General features: G+C 46.3%; 1 protein-coding gene across 6 annotated transcripts in view; it reads right to left on the bottom strand.

Moving 5' to 3' along the window:
• kdm6a (lysine (K)-specific demethylase 6A) overlaps positions 1 to 18795 on the bottom strand; it is an 84547-nt gene that overhangs the window by 57490 nt on the left and 8262 nt on the right. For all 6 annotated transcript variants that reach the window (XM_064310356.1, XM_064310355.1, XM_064310357.1 and 3 more), the window contains exons 3-4: positions 3996 to 4104; positions 568 to 617 (exon numbers count right to left, since the gene is read on the bottom strand). In XM_064310356.1, coding sequence (XP_064166426.1) covers positions 568 to 617; positions 3996 to 4104 — 159 coding nt within the window. The remainder of the gene's footprint in view (positions 1 to 567; positions 618 to 3995; positions 4105 to 18795) is intronic.

Consider the following 18795-nt stretch of genomic DNA (forward strand, 5'->3'; position numbering starts at 1 on the left):
GAGCCTCTAACGACGACCTTGCGCCACTCCGCCAGGCCTGCCATACAGGTTACAGCGAGATCACACATTTCCTTCTGTAGAGGCAAAATGCATTTCTGCACCTGCTTGGATTTCAGACTGTGCCATATACACACATTCAAAAACCATATTTATCAAATTGAATAATTGGGAGTGTGCGCACGCGCACACACACACCCCCACACACACACACACAGGTACGGATATACACACGCACAACACAGCCCCTTCCTTCACCACCAAATAAAGCAGAAAGCTTCAGTAATGAACAGGCTATGACGGCTGTCCCACTGGCGCTCTGGTACAGGCCCAGTTCAGCTCCCAGCACACAAACTCCTGCAGAGGGGTCCAGCAGCTGCAGGCCGCGGAGGACCCCTACCTGCCACAGCCCGTCACCTGTTCACCTCCACTAATACCCCCCAATCCTCCCCTCACTCCCCCATCGCCCCCGGTTTCACCAGGAGGATCCTGGGATAACCGGACTACTGCAGCCCGCCTACGCAGGCAGAATCCGGTGTTGTGAATGGACCGGTATGAAATGGTACTCACCTTCCAGTAGTCAGACTGTAAACTGTAGTACCTCTGGTATGCCGATAATGCTGCAAGAGACACAGGGAGAAAATTAAGCACGTGCAAGTGTGTGTGAAATGTGCGAGAGGTCTTTGTGAGGACATATAACTGTATTTCATATGGGCATAGGTCCTCATAAAGACCCTGGGCATTGTACGGTCACAGCGCTGGACTCCATTTGTACACACACCAAGACAATCTTTACAGTTAGATATGAAAGTATATGTTTTTTTACCACCATCTCCTTTGACTAATTCAGACACTGCGTGAAAGAACCATCCAATAAACACAGAGTACCGATCTGGAAGGCTTGTTTTTAGAAGGTTAAATGTGCATGATGGGGCAATACTTGGTGCCAAAATACACAATAAAGACGTACCATCCACTCCATAAAACTGTCGCCCTCGGTTACCGCCCCCTATTTCTCACCACCAAACTTCCTCCCATAGGAATCCACTGCATTTCAGCATCTGCCCACTAGCTGATCAACTGCATTCAATTTACAAGGGAAATGGGAATACACACCCATGCCGGCAGAAATGAATAAATACGCATTGTTGCACCTGACAATGTCAAAACCTGCCAGCAAGAGTTTTATTTGTTTGTGAGAGATACAAGTGGCTTAACCTTTATGGTCCTGATCAAAAGCAGCAGATACTCCCAAATCATTCCCGTGCCCAGAAAGTGCTATATGTGACCCTCCACTGTTCGCCACAGAAATGTTCCAGTTATCAGCAAAGTTTTAAAAGAAAGAAAAGAAAACCTGTTATTTTCTCACTTAGCTCGTGAGCTGGTGGGACGCACGTTTTCACCGAAAGAGCGTTTTGTACACCTGTAAAGCCGCTTGGGCGTATTATAATTAACCTGTAACACTGTGGCAGGTTCAAACCAGGATGTAAAAATCGAGAGTAACAGACAGGTACAGACAAAGCTATTTACAAAGATTAAACAAGCAAAGCTGAAAGCAATCAAAAGAAAGGATGTATGTACAATACAAACGGCTGTCATTAAATTCAGTCAATGTCTCCTACCAACACATACACTCTTACTCTCTCATGTGACTCATGCTTATTGGTGATTTGAGCACTACCAGAATTAAATGAGCTGTTTTGCAATATTTTATCACTAACAATGAAAATCGGCAAGATAGGATTGCCAGGGTCACTGCTTGCTATTTTACAGAAATTGCTTCAAGCGGACCTTGCATATTGACTAGACATTTTTCCCTGAATGAAAGTTCACGAACTAGCTGAGGAAAAGTTTTTTAAAAATCACCTGAAGGAAGATAGAAGCTTCTTAGTTAACAAAGGTGTATACGCCCACGTTCCTGCCTTTGTTAGGCCAAATTTTAAAGCATTTCCATTTTCTAAGCCCAGAAGACTGAAGTCAGCGATTTTTGTTTAGAGACAAAGATGCACACGGCCATGAGAACTGCAGGCATTTTGCCATTCAGAAGTGAAATGTCAAACCACATAGCCCGCTTTGGGTTTATCTGCGCATCCTCAATAGAGTTCGCTTAACCTCCACACACTGAGAAAGAGTGTCCTTGAGTCCGCGCGCGGCACACAGGCCAGAACCATTCAAAAGGAGGGGAGGGGGGGGGATAATGAAATAATGAAAGTGTTGCAAAACACAGCTGCATACGATTCAGACGATCGGGATGACAATCGGGCGTACTTGAAATGCCATTTTATGGAGCAGGCCGTTGCTTTTTTACCCTCTTTTTTTATTTATTTATTTTTTTTACAAGCTTTTCTTTTTCAGTTTGCAGAGGGGACAAAGCACACAGGAAACGAAGGGGTCAAGGCAGCAGCGGCCGCGGCAGAAAAGCTCGCCGCTACTGCCTTCGTTTTTCAAACGGACATTCAGAGTCGAGCGGAGCGGCAAAGCTCACGGCACCAAGAACCGCAGAGAGCGTCTCCACGGGCCAAACAGCGGTTAAGCGCGGGGTAATATTTGGCAGTGCAAAGCCACCGGCACCAGAGCAAGCACACCTGTCTGATTAAGCTGTACTGCCTGGCGGAATAAGGACTGGAAAAAAACTGCACGTGCAGGCTACGTATCGTCCCCAAGAAGGGTTCTGACTGCAAGAGCTGACCACACAGAAACGTAGCCACGTTAAACTCTATGACGAATGCTATACTGAAAATGCTAATTGTCGCGTTAATTTCTGAGAAGGCATAGACTTAACACTACTGAGAATATCACAATAGAATACAGTGGCTTTTTTTAGTAAAGCTATTTCAAGACTTAGCCTTACTTCCTCAATCTCTTGTTCACAGAGAGTCTGAAAATAAACCAATGGGGTCTATGTGGGCATGAATAGCCTGCCATGCATGTGAAAGAACAAATACTTCTACAGCCAAGGTGGGACTGCATCATTCTTAGATTACTATTTTACTCAGCCAGTTAGCCAGCTACCTAGATCTTGTCACACAATTTTTTGTGAAGCTCAAGGTTAAATATGAGCAAGGTTGCAGTCAAGCCTGGCCATGTTCAATCAGCGGAATCTATTTATCAATTAAAATTGTACTTCTTAACAAGAACGGTATTTACAAAGCATCCATACAACAACACGCGTCACAATCTCCCGAAAACAGGCAAATACTATGACAATACTTTTAGGCCGTATTACCCCCCTCTAATCTATGTATGATCCAACCTTTCCAGCTAAACCAAAGAGCTTTTTCAGCCTTTACCACTGAACGGAAACACACAGCCCTCCCAGCCGTCACACCCCACAGCCTGGAGGGGTCCCTGACCGTGAGGCGGGCAAACTGTTTATCCAACGGGTTAATCATGACACACGAAAAATCTCCCCCCCGTCCTGCTGATTTGCAGTGCCTCAGACAGGATTTTCACTCATTTTTAAAATGTCTCTGTGGGTCCAATTAACCGTTTTCGCCTCATAAGTCTCCGCTATGCCAGCCAGACTGTACCTGCCTTGAGGATAAAGCAGACTGAACTGTAAAGTGGTGTCCTGCTATTTTAGACCCCCAAACACAGGCAGCTAATGACAAAACCCAGAGCAAAGCCTTGAACTCTGGGAACACACAGCCCAGCCTGTACATGAATAAAGATTTAAGAATAAAACAGACTGAACTGTATAGTTACACTGAGAAAAAGTTTTATGTTTGTCACAGACTTATCTTAATGGTCTCTTGAAATAAGTAAAATACAAAAAGAGAAACTGGAAAAAACAAATGCCCTGAGAATCATAAATAAATTAATGAATATTCATGCAAAAAAAATGCCCTGAGAACCATAAATAAGAGAATATTCATGGAAAAAAATACCCTGAGAACCATAAATAAGAGAATATTCACGGAAAAAATACCCTGAGAACCATAAATAAGAGAATGTTCACAGCCTGTTCAGTTTGGGATGGAAGGAGGAGGGGAGCTCACCTTTTGGATAATCCTCCAGTAAGAGGTTGAAGTGTCCGAGCTGGCAGAACAGCTCCGGGTCCACCTTCCCTTCCGCCTTCAGGATCAGAGCGTCGTAGCAGCGAACGGCCTGCGGGGGCAACGGAAAAAACAAAACACAAATAAATAACATTCATTCCCTTTTAACGGCTCGCCAATCGGACCGTTTAATCAGCCCGCCGCTTTAACTCACGCGAGCGCCTTCGCAGCCTCGTGACTCAAGGTGAACTTAAACTTCCAAGTGCAAATAATTGATAAACCGACAAGCGCCCCCCCCCCCTCCCAAACACACATAAAACACTCGCGCTCGACTTTCCAGGGAACCGGGATGATTAATTCCGATTAAATTCTGATTAACTGGCCCTTACGCCCGACACCGACGAGATTTAGGACGCCTTATAAAAGCAACTCATTTAACACCCAAGGCTATAACCGCAAATTTATACATTTTCAGAAATATGGCTTGAGCAGCGCGGCGAGCCAGTGCTGTACCGGAGAGTAAATCTCGACGGGCGGAGACGAGCCAGAGCGGATCTGTTCCGCCTTGGCGGTCATCGCTGGCGTCTTGTCTCGGGAATACGAGCGTGTGAACAAAACGAGTGAGGCTTAACTGTATCTAATGTCTGCCGGGGTCCAGCTCAGCAGGGGTGCTGAAACCCATCACGTCATCCATTTTTATCATCAGGACAACACGTCTATGAAACCACATGGGCCAATAAAGCTGCCACGTACAAGACTCATTTCAATGCAAAATTCCCATTTCTTTCATGTTACGAAAATCCACTATGCCAGTGCTATAGCTACATTACATTCAATTTCACTTGTGCCAGAGAGGAGAGTGCCTCCTACTGGCCCACCAGCTTACTGAAACAATTGCTTTGCTGCTATTCCATGTACAAACCGAAGAATCACTCCATGTAACTTCAGTATAAGACAGCTATGAGGAAACGGGGGGGCATGTCACTGCAATTTACAATGAGACTTCAGGAAGTTTGCACACCTACACACATAAACCAAGGTCAAATTACATGAAAACACCATTCAACTTAAAGCTACACAAATCGCTCAACAGAAAAGGTGAGAGAGGGGGAAAAAAAAGTGTGTTTCAGGAGAAGGATGATTTCAAGCGGTTGAAATGGTCTGTGGTTCTCAAAGGAGAATTAATGGGCATTTATTTCTGTCGCTAAATTGCCAGTTGCTAGAGTCAGTTCACCCTTTGAAGGGTTCAACCCATTACATTTTGAATGTCAGTCGAGTTGGCGCCCTGACCTACAAACAGTCCTGCTGCATCCGAAGTTTCAAGCCCAAGTACACGCCCTGCATATTGCTTCTGACCTCCGCTAATGAAAACTGAAAATGCAGCTATATGCAGAGGTCAGGAGGCAGAGCTTTGTACTTCTCCGGCTTTTAAGGACTGCACCCAGAGACGCTGGCCAAGTTTTACAGGGTTTACCCTGAATGGGTCTCACACAGTGAGGTCACATCCAGGATTAAACCCATCCACACAACACCTGAGATTCATGGCTGGTGAAAATCTGTATCTGAACGATGAAGGAGGACAGCTCAGCCACGCAGTCTGGCTGCACGATGAACACGCCGGAAACTCATTTTCTCCAGTTCTAAAATTCTAATCTCTATTCTACAGCAACCACCAGCCTCATTGCAGGACGTTAAAAAAACGGATGAAACCCTGGGAAGAGTTTAAAGGTTACCTATTACAGGCTAACAGGGAGAAATCCCTAACCATCTCATGCACATAACAAAATCAACTCAACATCCAAGGTTCAAATTATTTTTTTTCCCCCTCAGTTAAAATAGATAGTCACAGTTTAAGCAGTAACTCGAAGGATTCTGTCGCTAGCGGCTGGTGAGATAATGAGCAAATCAACATGCGCAGAAAATAAACTTTTAAAAACACTGAAACACCTACGATTCCCATGACTGACGTCATACAAATCCTCTCTCATATGGTTCATACACGATTGCTGTATGATACGGTTCATACGTTTCTTAAGATATATAGCTACGAATCGATACCAGACCAGTCTGATCCTTTCAAAGTTCATTTACAAATTATACAAATATAATTTACTGGAATGCTCTGGGGGTAAGTGCAGTACCATTTCCTACATTTCTCTACTCCGGAGTCTTTGGAAGACCAAGTGGGGGCCACAGGAAGGAGCATAATGTCAAGTATCAACACTGGTCTACTTCCATAAATCTGAAATCTGATTGGATGCAACACGGCTGCCCAGGAAGGCTGAAGGGCAGCGTCACAGAGCAGTGTTTGTGTGTGTGTGTATAGCCGCGTTTCCACCGCAGGAACTATACCCCGGAACTAGGAACCTTTTGAGGAACTCAGTGCGTTTCCACCGCAGGAACTAGGGTCTAAATTTAGTTCTGGGGGCTTTGTTTGTTTTCCTGCTCGGGGGGTAGTACTTTCCGAAAGTACAGGAACCTTTTGGGTGGAGCTTGCAGCGCTGAACATTTCTGATTGGTCGAGTACTCGTAGCATTTGTGTTGTATTTATTTTCCGCCATTGCCCGCCATGTTTGAAAATATGCAGCGGAAAACCAATTTATTTTCATAATAACTTCAAATCAAACTTGTATGTTATGCGGCACAGTAGCCTACTTTTGGTTATAGCCTGTCAACGTCTTGGAATTATAACGTGTGCTCTTCTGTTCTTTTCTTGCTTTAGTATTCGTTTTATAAAATGCTAAGCATTCGTGCTGGGACAGCATATTACGTAGGCTACCAAAACATTAAAACGGATTAATTCGGTTGCTGAATATTTTCTTCCGGATTTTCTTTGTTAGCCCGTTGTAATTGACTCAAAACGTTTGATACAGTTATGTGAGGTATGCGATAGTTCTGCATAATTAACATTGGTGATACAGTACAAGCAAACTGGAAATCACCTTCCGCACTTTTTATCCGGGTAAAATAACAGGTTAATTCTAGTAATCTTCCCTTTAGCTTTTTCAGACTGCCGTAATTTTACTCAATTTTACTGCCATTTTCAATTCCACGAAAAGACCAGGAAGACTATGGACTCATTTATGGTGCATGGTTCGCATCTGGAGGGCACACTTCGCTGCTCGGCTAGCAGTAACTTCGAAGGAAAGCAAACGGTGGCTGTACCACTACTAATTTACATTTTCACGCAAGTCCGAGTTTTCGTTCTATTCTTGTCATTTTGCGATTAGCCTTTATGGAATTGACGACGAGAAAGTAATAAAACAGCAAATTGTTTACGTGTGCATGTTTTCTGCTGTTAATTAATGTGTTTGAGAGGATATATGAAAATCAATAAATACAAAAGTAACCATATATAGTCATTGTTGGTAACCCGTTGTATATAAGTGGAATAAACCCCTCCGGGCTGTCCCGGTTATTAGAAAATAATGTAGGCTACTTCGGTGGTAGTATGGGGTTACAGAAGAAATATGACAGATGGACTGACGACAACGTCAGTGGGCTAATTTGCCTAATCTTCGCGGTACTTTAGACCCCGGTGGAAACGCAGACAACCATTGGCTGAAGGAACCTTTTAGTTCCTGGTAAAGTAGTTCCTGGGACTGAAAGTTCCGGGTAATTTTGGTGGAAACGCGGCTTTAGTGTGTGCATGTGTGTGTGCGTGCGTGTGTGTGCGAGAGAAAGAGTGTACAAGGTGGACTGTTTGAGAATGTGTGTGTGTCTGTGCGAGAAAGCTAGAGAGAAGTGTGTGCGCGAGAATCTTTAATGCGTGATCTGCACGTCTGCAAGTGTGAGAATTTGTGTGTGAAAGACAGTGCGCGAGGGTGAGATTGCTTGTGGGTGAGAGACAGCGTGTGTGTGCGTGAGTGTGTTCATGCATCCGTGTGTGTGCGTGCGTGCGTGCATGAGAGTGAGACTGCTTGCGAGTGAGAGATGCTGTGTGTGTGCATGAGTGCGTTTATGCATCTGTGTGTGTGTGTGTGCACATGTGTGCACATGCGTGTGTACGTGCATGGGCCATGGTCATATCGCCACTCTTCTCTCCAAAGACGAATGCAATTTAAATTGAAGTGCAATTTCTCATCAGGGCCAAATAGTCTTACTGATCTTTTAACATTTGTGGGCAATAATAAATTTCAGGTCAGCCTCTGCCCAGAATGGAGAGACCTCTTACGTTATTTAAATCAGTGGTTCTCAAACTCAGTCCAGGGGGACCCCTGTGTATGCTGGTTTTCATTCCAACCTCAATTCTTAATTAGGTGCTTTTCACGTTTTAGAGCTAGGGTCCCAGAAAGGGCCAGTGTGGGTGCACACACCTGATTCTACTAATCAATCACTAGAGTCATTGCTAAGCACCTTGGTTAGTAGAATCAGGATCAGGTGTGTGCACCCACACTGGCCCTTTCTGGATAAGACTGGGGACCCCAGCTCCAAAACATTAAGAAAAATTAACAGCTTGTTAAAATTCTGGGATTGCTGTTGAGGTTGGAATGAAAACCAGCATACACAGGGCTCCCCCAGGACCAAGTTTGAGAACCACTGATTTAATTAAATGCCAGCAAAGGATTGCTGGGCTTTTTTAACGGACTCCTTCTCACACACTACTACAACTTCAGCCACTCGCCTGGCGCCTGTCAACAGCCATTGGTCAAAAGGGAAGGAGCGTGATGGGTTAAATAAAACCATTAAGACGGTTTCAAGAAAGAGTTCGAGAAAGTTCGAGAGAGACAGATGGAAAGGCCATTTTGAAAGAGTTTTCTGGACCGGCACTAGACCAAGCAAATTATGATTGGATTAATTAATACTTCCACCCATTAATGAGTACGAATACAGTGAGCAGCTGGCCCTTTACCAAGCTAGAAAAACCACCATTTGTTAAAAACACATTAGTTCAGAATAAGACCAAAGCTGACAATTACATTGTATCCAACGGTTACAGATCGTACATGTCATCTCGGCTGGATACTACGGTGAACCGTAGGTCTTGGTACATTATGCAACCCAATTTAAAAGCGGACCAAGGGATGGTTTTTGTAATAAAAACAGTCATTTATTTAAACGGCAATATGGCTGGACTGAATATTTTCTGTAAAAAAACAGAGGGTATTTTCAAAGGGTGCATTAGGCAACACTCTGTAGCGGGAGGAGCTATTCATCGCTTCCAGCAAAGAACGCCAGCTCACACTTCCTGTGGGACTAGTTACCCGAGCCTCATTCCAGACTCTAAAAGATGACCTCTTCCTAAAAAAAAAAAACACAGGCCGGCGTCACTCGGCCCTTCAAACAGTCCAAAGGCGTAGCGGCGCTTAGCCCCTCGTCAGGCTAGCAGCGCCGCTCGCTACGCCGTGCGTTTAGCCCCGCGGTCAGGCTAGCAGCGCCGCTCGCTACGCCGTGCGTTTAGCCCCGCGGTCAGGCTAGCAGCGCCGCTCGCTACGCCGTGCGTTTAGCCCCGCGGTCAGGCTAGCAGCCCTGCTTGCTATGCCGTGCGTTTAGCCCCGCGTCAGGCTAGCAGTGCCGCTCGCTACGCCGTGCGTTTAGCGTAGCGCCGTTTAGCCCCGCGTCAGGCTAGCAGTGCCGCTCGCTACGCCGTGCGTTTAGCCCCGCGGTCAGGCTAGCAGCGCCGCTCGCTACGCCGTGCGTTTAGCCCCGCGGTCAGGCTAGCAGCGCCGCTCGCTACGCCGTGCGTTTAGCGTAGCGCCGCTTAGCCCCGCGGTCAGGCTAGCAGCGCCGCTCGCTACGCCGTGCGTTCGGCGGCGCTTCGCGGCGGGACGGACAGGTTTCTCGGGGGGAGACCCGTGTGACATCAGCGCCAGCGGCGGGCCCGAGGGAGGCTTCGGCGCCGAACGAGATGATGAGCGAGATGTGTGAGCGGCGTCGGACCCAAACCGCAGAGTGACAGAGCGGCGGTGCGGTCAGGGCGGAGCTCACCGGCCACCAAACACTTCTGCAAAAACACCCGAGCTTCCACTACGGCTGCTGACGGAGGCGCGCCGAACAGGAGGGTCATACACGGCGCAGGGAGGAGAGACGGGCTGCGGCCCACCTGCGGTCCCACTACAATCCCGCTACAATCCCGCTACCGCAGCGCCTCATCCGCGGCCGCCGGCGTGAGCGCGGAGGGTCTGAAACTGAGGGGACCGTCGGTACTGCCAAATCCTCGACACGCAGAAACCCAGGAACCGGAGTTCAGCTCAGAGATCATGTGACCGAGACCCTCGCCAGTTCCCTTCCCCCATGACTAATGAAAACACGCAGAGCGCTGCACAACCCTCCCACGCGCGATACGAACACTTCTCACGCAGCTCGCCCGCACACACACACACACACACACACACACACACACACACACACACACACACACACACACACACACACACACACACACACACACACACACACACACACACACACACACACACACACACACACACACACACACACACACACGTAAACAGCACTCGCGCGTTTCACATGACTCAAGAACTGACCGGACTTCACAGATGTGTTCTATTGCCGCTCAACCCCTGCTATTTGTCAATGCCCATTATGTGCACTAACTGGACAATCAAGACTAGCTGAATGAAGAGACCTTCCTTCAAATGCAGGTCCACTGATATTAGCTATATGAATCAGCCCAATACAGCTGCAAAACACTCGTATCCGGTACAGGGAAAATATTTCTTCCAGCTAATACCCTGACTCATCAGCTAGCGGGGGCTAACAGAAGACACAGGCCGGAATCCGGTGCCCATTGAAGAGCTAGCAGGAAACATCGGCTCCTTGTTTGCCCCTTGTTTGCTAATAACGTGACTCAACTACGGCCCTGAAACCTCCTGCCGCAGAACCAGAAACAATGACACACTTTAAATTGGGCAAACTGTAATCTGACACCGACGGCTGGCTTTGGTCAGAAGCCGATTCCATGGAAGGACGGCTGGCCAGACGAGGGATGGCGTAGCCAGTCCGCACCCTCTCCAGCTATGCCAGTTTCAGGCCGATGACCGAGGCAATCCTACCTTTCCCTGAAAATCTGTGACAGATTTTACAATTGTGTTCCCACCGTCAATTCATAGATCAAACATTCACGGTCCACCAGGAATTAAAATAAGCACTGCAGGTCCCCACTTAATAGGATCAACTGATTATATTTACCCAATGTTATAATGTTACATCTCAGAATAATTTAAAATGCATCTGACTGGCAGAGGCCATAACAGAGTGCAGTGGTATGAGAACACATAAGGGTGCTCGCGGATACTGGAAGAAGCAAGTTGTCTGATTAAATCTAGCAAGCTACTTCAGAGGAAGGCAAGTCAATCATTCTCTGGGTGTCCGGAGGAAGCTATGCAGGATCAACAGGAGGAGCAGCAATGGTACACCTCCAAATCGAAACCACAAACACATGCACAACAACGTGAATGTTCAGTTACCAAAACAGGGTTCCCAGCAGTGGCACACAATTTACTGCTAAGAGAGAGAGAAACCGCTCGTACGACAAACCGTCCAATCGCTTTATTAGGTCAGAGACACAACTGAGCGTGTCAACATGAGCTCATCGGCATGCTGGCAGTTAATTATGCTCAGGGTGATTCCCTCTAAAATATAAAATCAATCTCAAACCGATTTGTGTTTTAATTAATGAGCTGGTCAATGTGGTCTCCCGCCTGCACTACTGCACGTCCCTTCACACTCCTCTCACTGCTGGCTCCGCTAATGCCACGCAGCCAACACACAACGCAGCTACACGACTTTCCTGCAACACAAAATGCAGCTGCGCAACTTTCCTGCAACACAAAATGCAGCTGCGCAACTTTCCTGCAACACAAAATGCAGCTGCGCAACTTTCCTGCAACACAAAATGCAGCTACGCAACTTTCCTACAACACAAAATGCAGCTGCGCAACTTTCCTACAACACAAAATGCAGCTGCGCGACTTTCCTGCAACACAAAATGCAGCTGCGCGACTTTCCTGCAACACAAAATGCAGCTGCGCAACTTTCCTACAACACAAAATGCAGCTGCGCAACTTTCCTACAACACAAAATGCAGCTGCGCAACTTTCCTACAACACAAAATGCAGCTGCGCGACTTTCCTGCAACACAAAATGCAGCTGCGCAACTTTCCTACAACACAAAATGCAGCTGCGCAACTTTCCTGCAACACAAAATGCAGCTGTGCAACTTTCCTGCAACACAAAATGCAGCTGCACAACTTTCCTGCAACACAATGCAGCTCGTAACTCCTGCAACACAAAATGCAGCTGCGCAACTTTCCTGCAACACAAAATGCAGCTACGCAGCTTTCCTACAACACAAAATGCAGCTACCCAACTTTACTACAACACAAAATGCAGCTAGGCGACTTTCCTACAACACAAAATGCAGCTGCGCAACTTTCCAACCATGCAGAATGCAGCTACATGCGATACAGAACCCAGCTACACAACTTTCATACGATACCGAATGAGACTACACAACTTTCCTACAACACAAAATGTAGCTACGCAACTTTCCTACCATGCGGAACACAGCTCCATGTCTTTCCTGCACTCGACCCAAGTGTGCTGATGTCACAGCCCTCCCCAGCTCCCGTCCCCGGCTCCCCGCTACGGATCGAGTTTCAAACCTTGGCGCTAGGAGATCTCTCTGCTCCGTAGCCTCACAGCGACTGGCTCTCCCCTCCCCGTGTGGTCACCTCTCCCAATCAAAGTGCCTGTCTGTCCTCAGCCCGCCCCCACCGGCCCCCACCCCACCCCCACCCCGGAGGAGCCAAGTTCAAGGCCAGCAGAGTCATTGGCCATCGTGGATCACAGACTGAAGACCCACCTCTCCAGACTGTACGTTGGTTCCTCTCCCATTCCCACACCCTAGTTCCCCCCACCCTTCGTACCAATTCAGGTTATGCTAACATATAGGTTATGCTCTTATGGTTTTATGGTCCTCGTCCTATGACTGATTACACATTATGCATGTTTAATTGATATGCATTTAGGCTCTTGTTCAGCATAGGTAACTCGCACTGCTGCTTCAGTCATGTTGCATCTATACTGGCTGGTCTGGGAACGTCGTTAGCCAGGTCTGGCTCTACTGCTCACATTAATCCGGTGAATGCACTTGCGTTTCTCCTGCACTGTAAAACGCTCTGGGTAAGAGTGGCTGCTAAAAGAATGTAATGTAATTTAATGTAATGTAATGTACTTACGCAGGATTTCTGATGGGTGTAAATACAACTTTCCCAGGCTACAGTAATCCACTACCTCAAATGAGTGCCCGTCTGGCCAAATCTAAAAGTGTCTGCTTGATCATTAATCCCCCAGCCATAATAAAGGGCTGAGACTTATCAGATTGCCATAAATAATGCGATAAGTCACATAAGATCAGTTATGCGATACCATAAATATAAGGGAGGCTGAACCTAATGAAGGCATTCAGTTGCGCAGCGTAAGGACACACTACCTGCTTTAATGAAATCATAATTGATCATGCCAGTGCACTTCCCAGCTCCTCACACACCGCTCATATTTGGCCCTGCTGTGGAAGAGCAACACAGGCCCTCCACACAAAGGAATCTCCATCTGAGACATCAACTGCGCCTCTTCATCCCCAGTACATACAGGCATCTCCATATGAACCGTTGGCCTACAAAATGGGCATCAATTGTTGATAATTTGCCTTGCTGTGCTATTCAACAATTGACGTATGCATTCTGTACCACAAAAACAGATTTATCAAACGGATTGATCTTCAGATGTTTGGTGGCTGCGTATCAGATCTCTACGTTAACATTTTCTTCCAAGGAGCACATGTGCTTCTAAGTTTCAAAATTTAGGAGCGCACTAATTTAGGACCACACTAATGCGTTGGCAGATGTGCTACATTATTTTTCCAGTTAGCACACATCAATTTTCAGAAGCAAATGCTCCATAAAATGGGAGCGCTGTAGTGCCCAGTGTGTAGATGCTTCCTCCATCGAGCAAGCAGCAAATAAGGGGTTAACTGGCCATGACTGTCTTCATTTTCAGAAGCGCAAGGGGCGCCGATCTGCTGCATTTATCTGGAAATTTATGTGTGCGGAATGGCACCTTTTTCATTTCGCTGACAGAAAGCTCTCACCCAGATAAAATGATCCATCGCACCCGCACTGGCATGAAATCCCCACACACAACAACCACAGCTGCCACACCGTGCAAGTGGAGCCAAAGGAGACAGAACTACAGGACTAGATCAGCTTCAAACGCATGCAGAACGGCAAACGCTGGGCTTCGGAGTAGCAGGAGCCCGATATGATGCTTCAGGAGCAGGTTGGTTACATTACATTACAGGCATTTAGCAGACTTCTTATCCAGAGCGACTGACGCAACTTTTTAACATTTACACAGAATCCATTTCATACAGCTGGATATATACTGAAGCAATGCAGGTTAAGTACCTTGCTTAAGGGTACAGCGGCAGTGTCCTGCCCAGGAATCAAACCTATGACCTTTCGGTTACAAGCCCAGTTCCTTACCCACTATGCCACGCTGCCATTCACTAGACATCATGCGTCACACCTTTTGGGTTCTTGACAAGTTCAGCCAGCTTTTAATAAACGCACAATTAATGACCCATGTTCCTGCAGTGCCGTTCATGCTTTTAGTGCGCTTATAACAGAAGGTAAATAGCATTAGTGAGTGGAAGGATTCCCAGAGATTTAGAGGCCCAAGTACAGGCAGTCTATACTGAGCAGTTTTCCTTCATGCAGAGGGGAGGGACTAGACGGATAACGGTGGTGACAGATGACACCGCTGGATACATCCAATTTACACTCAGATCACCTCCACTGACAGAGCAGAACACTGCACCGGATCAATACCACATTAATACAAAAACAGTGCTATACAGAGGAGGAAGACAGATGACCTCATGCAATCTCCGACCATGTCCTAACTACAATGCTACACTAAATAACCGATTATTCAACATGAAACCTTTCATGAAAGTCCTTGCTAAAAAAGATGGCCACAGAGCTAACGATAACATTTAGCCTTCTAGCAGTCAACTAGTCAGCAACCAGCCTGCCCATCAAAATTGGAAAACCCATATGAAAAATTCTAAAAATAATGACATTAATTTTAGGATTTATTTTGTACTCAAATCTCCAGCTGGATCGTCACAAAGGATGGGTCTGAACAACTTGTGTCCTGGTCGTTTCAGGTAAAAAAATAAATAAATTAAAAAAAATTAAATAAAGTTTTATTTAAAATTTAATTTAAAATTTTTTGGTGTTGGGCCCAAAGAGAATTTGCTGCGGTTGGGTCAGGGCGGGAATTGATACGAAGGAGCGGAGCCCTCGCCTGGAGCGGAATGAAGAATGGAAATGAGCTTTTCTGATTTGAGCGAGGAGTCCTGCTTGCGGACAGTGGGCAGTAAACGTGTCAGACGCGAGGGAGAGCGCCACTCCACAGGGTGAGAGATTTGCTGAGGTGCAAATGTCACATCTCTCATCCCCAGCTCCCTGTCAGGCTCACCCAACCGGAAAGCAGTCAGGGACTAGCAGAGACCGGCAGAGACCAGAAAAGACCAGAAAAGACCAGCAGAGAGTAGCAAAGACAGGCAGGGATCAGCAGGGACCAGCAGAGACCAGCCGAGACCAGCAAAGACCGGCAGAGACAAGCAAAGACCGGCAGGGACCAGCAGAGACCGGCAGGTACCAGCGGAGGACCGGGCAGGGACCGCAGAGACCGGCAGAGACCGGCAGGGACCGGCAGGGACCGGCAGGGACCGGCAGAGACCGGCAGAGACCGGCAGAGACCGGCAGAGACCGGCAGAGACCGGCAGAGACCGGCAGAGACCGGCAGAGACCGGCAGGGACCGGCAGAGACCGGCAGAGACCGGCAGAGACCGGCAGGGACCGGCAGAGACCGGCAGAGACCGGCAGGGACCGGCAGAGACCGGCAGAGACCGGCAGAGACCAGGACTCCGGATCAACACAGCAAGAGGCAACGAGACATGTGGCAATGTACTGCCAGAAACAGGAAATTTTATTTTTAGAAATTGTATGGATTGGCGTCCCCTTTAACCATAAAGTTTCCACATGGGTTTATTTCTCTCTTAAATGGCCTTCTGGAAACTGCGAAGTCGAGATGAATTTTGAGCGGAGCACTCTGCATGAAAAGCGTCCGGTCAGCTGGCAGGAAGTCTAGCGGTGCAGCTGCCCGCTATGCTCCACACCCCCAGCCCTCCAGTCCCCACCCCCAACACAAACGTGCAGGCTGCCTGCAAAACATGTCAGAGCATCAGCATCAATACCATTCTGATCTGCCTTCCTGTGTGGTCAACTTTGGCACCGCTAAGCGAAAGATGTACACAATTCAAAAGAACAGAAATGAATGTACTCTGAGGGAGAAATTGAAGCAAGGTTCATGAGAATGGCTGCTCCTAGAACAGCAGGGGGTAGAAAAATATATTTTTTCCTCTTTTTCCATCTGCCAGGTCACATTCACTTGTTCATGCAAACTTCTGAAATGGGGCTGAAATATTATATAAATACAAAGTTATGGAACTCGAACCCTTGACTGATTTTGATTCAACTCAAGGCCTCAGCCCATTTACACATTTGCAACCTAATCTTCTTATTAACTCCTCCCAAAAATAAACCATCTTCATGTGTGTGACTGCAAACGGTGGCTGTACTAATCTATCCTTAAGGGAGTTCTCCCAAATGCAATATCATTACCATTTAGTTGCCTTTCAATACAATGTACTACACATCCGAAGAAGAGTTAAGCACATTTACCACCTACTTGAAAACACATCAATCAACAGCTAGCATTTATGTCTGAAAACAGTGGGAGTCCATGTAGCCGCAGGTAGCATGCTCAAAAGTGAAAGCTAAAATTAGGCTACATCCCATTAAGCTCAAAAAAAGTCTCTCAGCCTTGTGGTTCATTTGAAAGTTCAAATACCAGATAGTACTTAAATAACATGCTGAGTGTAGACCGCTTTCAATTCAGGTCACACAACCACAGCTCTTTTTTTCTGCAGAATATCAGATGGAAACTATATGCGTCTAATTGGAAAAAACAAAAATATATACATATATATATATATATACACACACACACACATATATATATATACACACATATATATATATATATATATATATATATATATATATATATATATCACAAAGACAACTACGACTTGCAAATGAACCGCATCAAAGGTTTGTCGTAAATTTGCTTTTTGGATATCTTACCACTTAGACAATGAGATTGATACCAATATCCTCCCTGTGCATCCAGGACAAAAATATTAGACAATATCGATGGGCTCCATGCTAACCGCACAACCTGTAGGAATGGCTTCAGACAGAAGCAGCGTTATCTCTGCTAAGTGAAGTGATGGAAACACAAGCACGAGAGGGCTCACTGCTGTTGTGACCTTGCTCCGACGCAATCGTGTGTTTCAACAAACTTCTCAGCACGTGCTGTTTGCTAAGTCATGTCACGTTTGTTAACGAAATTCTGCGAGTATCGTTCAAAAATGGACGATTCACTTCAAGTGTACGTCGGTGCAATGTCCAATTTTTAATATTCATTGGATGAAAAACAATAAAACACCATCAACAAAGAGATGGGGCAAAAAGCACATACCGTTGCATGAATTCATGCCGGTATACCTAGAAATAAGGCCCTAATTTAGACAGATGCATCTTTTTACTCCACGGGAGAAAAGTCTTGGAGGTCCACAAGCATGATTTAAAGAAGAAAAAACAGACGAGGTAAAATGAACACATCTACGCTTCTCCTATTTCTACACGCTACAATGACTAAATTCACAGACGAAAGCAATGCTTAAATAGTAGATAAGAAAAACAATTTTCCAAAAATAACACCAATGCAAATCTCGGTGCACCGCAGTACATTAAATATTTCCGTCTAAAAATAATAAACCGTATACGAATGCATTAATCAATTGCTGCCTGGGGTGAATAAACAGCTCTGCTGATATCTTTGAAGCACGCTAATGACCAGATTTAATGAGTACTGTACGAAGTGAGCCATCACCCATTACCACACAACAAAGCGCCTGTCTATTTAACCATAAAACCTGATAAAAATAGAAGCTGCTCATTTTTGCAGGCTTATCTCAATGCATGTATATTTTTGGTTGAAGAGGAAAGCACATAAACGTACAGCCTACATACTGCCTTGTGAATTCCCAAGGCTCGATAAACAGCCAGTACAGCAGCTCTTCATTAGGTGCTTTTATTGTTGCCAGATTACAATGCAATCAGTACGTGCGATTGGAAATAAAATGGATTGTTTTTTCTACTTCAAATAGCTTTTGGAGGACATCAAAGGGCCCCCGAGTTGCATAACACGATGATGCGATACGAAGCGATAACCACATTCACACAGGCTCCGTCCCTGCAGCAGCTACTCCCCACGCCAGCCGAAGTTTCATGGCCTGAAGATTCGAGAGTGCCAAAATCAACAATCAACATAGCCCAAGTCTCCCTCTAAAATCTGAGCATAACATGCACCGGACATGAGAGAATTCACAGAAGTCAGCTTGACCGACAAGCCTCTCGTTCTGCAAAAAAAAAATCTAGATAGAGATAGGTTGTTGCCGGTATTTCATGCCACCTTCTGAAACCAAAGCCAACGCCAGATTTGACAGAAACCCAGGCTAAATGCCGTAGGAGTAGTGCTGCTGCTGAATCGCTGCCATACCACACGCAAGAGCAGCAGCCTCGCCTCGCATTCTGACGCAGTGAAGCACATCTTCAGCAGGCCGCGTCGTTACAGTGACCCA

The sequence above is a fragment of the Anguilla rostrata genome, chromosome 15 (genome assembly GCF_018555375.3).
Source record: "Anguilla rostrata isolate EN2019 chromosome 15, ASM1855537v3, whole genome shotgun sequence".
NCBI lineage: Eukaryota > Metazoa > Chordata > Actinopteri > Anguilliformes > Anguillidae > Anguilla > Anguilla rostrata.